The sequence below is a fragment of the Notechis scutatus genome, chromosome 5 (genome assembly GCF_049901735.1).
Source record: "Notechis scutatus isolate UNSWTSFEM ecotype Mainland chromosome 5, rNotScu1.2, whole genome shotgun sequence".
Lineage (NCBI taxonomy): Eukaryota > Metazoa > Chordata > Lepidosauria > Squamata > Elapidae > Notechis > Notechis scutatus.
The window spans coordinates 18131710-18134719 of record NC_142013.1 but is presented as its reverse complement, the minus strand read 5'-3'; the positions used below and the strand labels follow the sequence as shown (position 1 = coordinate 18134719).

The 3010-nt window shown below is 39.6% G+C and overlaps 1 protein-coding gene across 1 annotated transcript; it reads left to right on the top strand.

Moving 5' to 3' along the window:
• The first annotated feature begins 186 nt into the window (after nt 1-186).
• On the top strand, nt 187-2648 carry LOC113432039 (vitelline membrane outer layer protein 1-like). Its single transcript, XM_087967675.1, has 3 exons — nt 187-360; nt 630-724; nt 2269-2648. The coding sequence occupies exons 1-3, from the start codon at nt 190-192 to the stop codon at nt 2558-2560; spliced, it is 558 nt and encodes a 185-aa protein (XP_087823801.1). The 5' UTR covers nt 187-189; the 3' UTR covers nt 2561-2648.
• Nucleotides 2649-3010: the final 362 nt, after the last annotated feature.

Genomic DNA, 3010 nt, shown 5'->3' with positions numbered 1-3010 from the left:
ACCAAGAAAACTGAGGATCAAATCCAGACAGTTCTCTGGAATTACAGCTGATGCAAAGGTACAAAATAAAAGAACTGAAAAGCATGTTTTCATAAGGGTGGTACTGCGGATACTTTATGATTGGTTTCTAGTTTCTAGGACGTTGCAATATCTGAAGATGTTTCTGTTTCAGGAAGGAAACTGATTTCCATGGATTTCTCTGCCAGCACCACTCTTCTCTTGACTATCTCCTGCTGCCTGTGGAATACCGAAGCCCGAAAGGTTTCTTCTGTGCTCACTGTGCCAAATGCGGGTTCGTTGGGTGAATGGGGTCCAGCTTCATATTGCGCTAAAGGTTATGCTAATGCCTTCTCCCTGAAGGTAAAACATTATTTTAACTTTTGAATCTTTTCTTGAAATTAGTTCTTCAGCTTATCTTTCAAGAAAGGCAATCAAGAAGTAATTGCATTGATGTGTAACCTCTTTGATTCTCTAAGGCATTGAGTTTTGTGTGGAATATTGTGTGGCCGATCTAATCTTGAGCCAATGCATTATCCAATATTTATGAGTAAAAGTTGGCATTTCTGTGAATTGAAATCTGGAGGGGAGAAAGGCTGATCTAGAACTTTATCAAGGTCATATTTTTTTAGGTGGAAAAACGCCAAGTGATAGGTGATGATACAGCTCTGAATGGAATCCACTTGTACTGTACTGATGGCCAAGCAATTGAGTCTAAAGTTGGACCGTGAGTAACTGACTTTTTTTTTTTATGATATTGCATTCTCTTTTCATGAAGAATGGGAGAGGAGATGACTAGTGGTTAGTTCAATGCTACCCAATCCTGAAAATCGACTTTGCTGATGTAACTGAATGGGTTGTTTAATGGCCTGCCTGAATGAACAGCTGATCAGAGATTTTTGTGTCCCTGAATGGTGCAGTGTTGTAGCAACTAGTTTGTGGGCCAGTGTAAATATGTCACTTTTGCTCCCTTCCGTTGTTCTTCCCTAATATGCATTCATTCCCACAAGGCCCCTTGTGGACATTAGTCACCCACATACTTCTCTTGTTGTGCAGTTTATGAATCTATTTGCCCTTCTTATAACTCTCTTTGTGAAGAGACATGGACTGCAGTGCTGAGCTATGTGTGCAAGAGTTATTTATGAAGGATAGGAATGTTGTTGTTGTTAATGTCATATATTTGAATCCTGGGCATAGCTCCTCAAAATCAAATGCCAGGCTCTTCAGTCACCATGCTAGGGAATTTTTTTTACCAGATTACTGGGGTTACCTAGCCTGGATGGTAACTGTAATATTTGCAATACCATTTACCTATTTATCCAATTATCTAAATAAGTCCATTGCAAGTGAAGGTCTCAGAAATCAAAGTGCCTCAAATCAGGATTAGGGGAGCACTGGACATCTGAGATGTTCCAAATTTCTTTATTGCAAAATCCTCACTCCCCAAAGAAAACCATGGGGAAGAGCCACATGACAGCCTGAGGGAGAATTCTATTTTCCTGTGGAATGTCGTATTTAATGTTAAAAGGTAACCCCAGATTTCCACTAAGAAAATGAGGCACTGGATTTCCACAGTGGATTTTCTAGTTCAATAATGACTCACCTCTTCACTGGTGGGTAATAAAACGAAGAGGTCTTCTTTTGAGGGGAAACAGTTCGTACAATAGTGCAAGACAATTTGTGGAATGAGAAGTCCCTGTTGTAATGGATTTTGAACATGACATGGATTAGGAGAAGTCATGGGAAAGAGATCAAGGGAAGTATTCTTTCTCCCATTTTTCCTTGGGGTTTATGGCAGCAGCCACAAGACCCCTTTTCCCAATTTTTTTTCTACAATAGGTCAAAGAGATAAATTGAATTATTGACATAATATTTTAATGAATTTTCATAGCCAAAAGTAGACTTCAACTTGATTCCTAATGCAGGATTTCTTACAATAGTGCAAGACAATTTGTGGCATGAGAAGTCCCTGTTGTAATGGATTCTGAACATGACATGGGTTAGGAGAAGTCTTGGGAAAGAGATCAAGGGAAGCATTTTGTATCCAATTTTTCCTAGGGTTTTATGGCAATAGCCAAATTTTATTCCCAATTTTTTCTACAATAGCTCAAAGAGTTAAACTGAATTATTGACATAATATAGCCAAAAGTAGACTTCAACTTGATTCCTAATGCAGGAGTTTAGCCATTATGACTGAATCTCTTGGACTGATGACATGTGTTTAATTTACATACTAAAGTTATGCTTATCTATCTTTCTCTTTTTTGGCAGGTGGGGAACTTGGACCAATGTACAATTCTGCCAGACAGGTTACTTGATTTCTTTTTCTCTGAGAGTGCAACAAAGGACATACAAGGGTGATGATACAGCAGCAAACAACATCCAGTTCACCTGCAGTGATGGTACTCGCTTGATTGGCCTTGGGATGAGCTGGGGTGCATGGGGTCCATGGAGCCATCGGTGCCTGTCAGGTGGCATATGTGGGATGAGAACAAGGGTGCAGGATTATCAGGGCGTTGGTGATGACACAGCACTCAATGATGTGCAATTTTTCTGCTGTTAATGGTTGATACAAGTTTCCTCACCTACAAATATACTTTTGTTATACATTCTCAAAGTCCGTTAATTATAGCTAAATAGTAACTTGACAATAAAGGATGTGTTTGTGCACAATGTGGTACTACGAGGTAACTGTTCCCCCAGGTGACACCTCTTGAAACAGTCCAGATTGGAGGTGCATAACGAAGGTAGCAGAAACCTCAAGCATTGCAAGTGATTGACTGTCTTCTCTCTCATCATTTTGATCCAAGTCACAGCACCCAGCTACAATACCATATCACTGTTTGCTTGCATGCAAATAAAATTAATGTTGGATCTTGAAAGCCATTTCTTTCTTTCAATAAAGCTTCTGCAATTCCAACTGAATGGTGGGCAATGGAAGGATTCATATTCTTTGAAGTCATCTGGTTGTTTGTACTCTGGAGGTCCAGTTGCTTTTTGAAAACACCTTTGG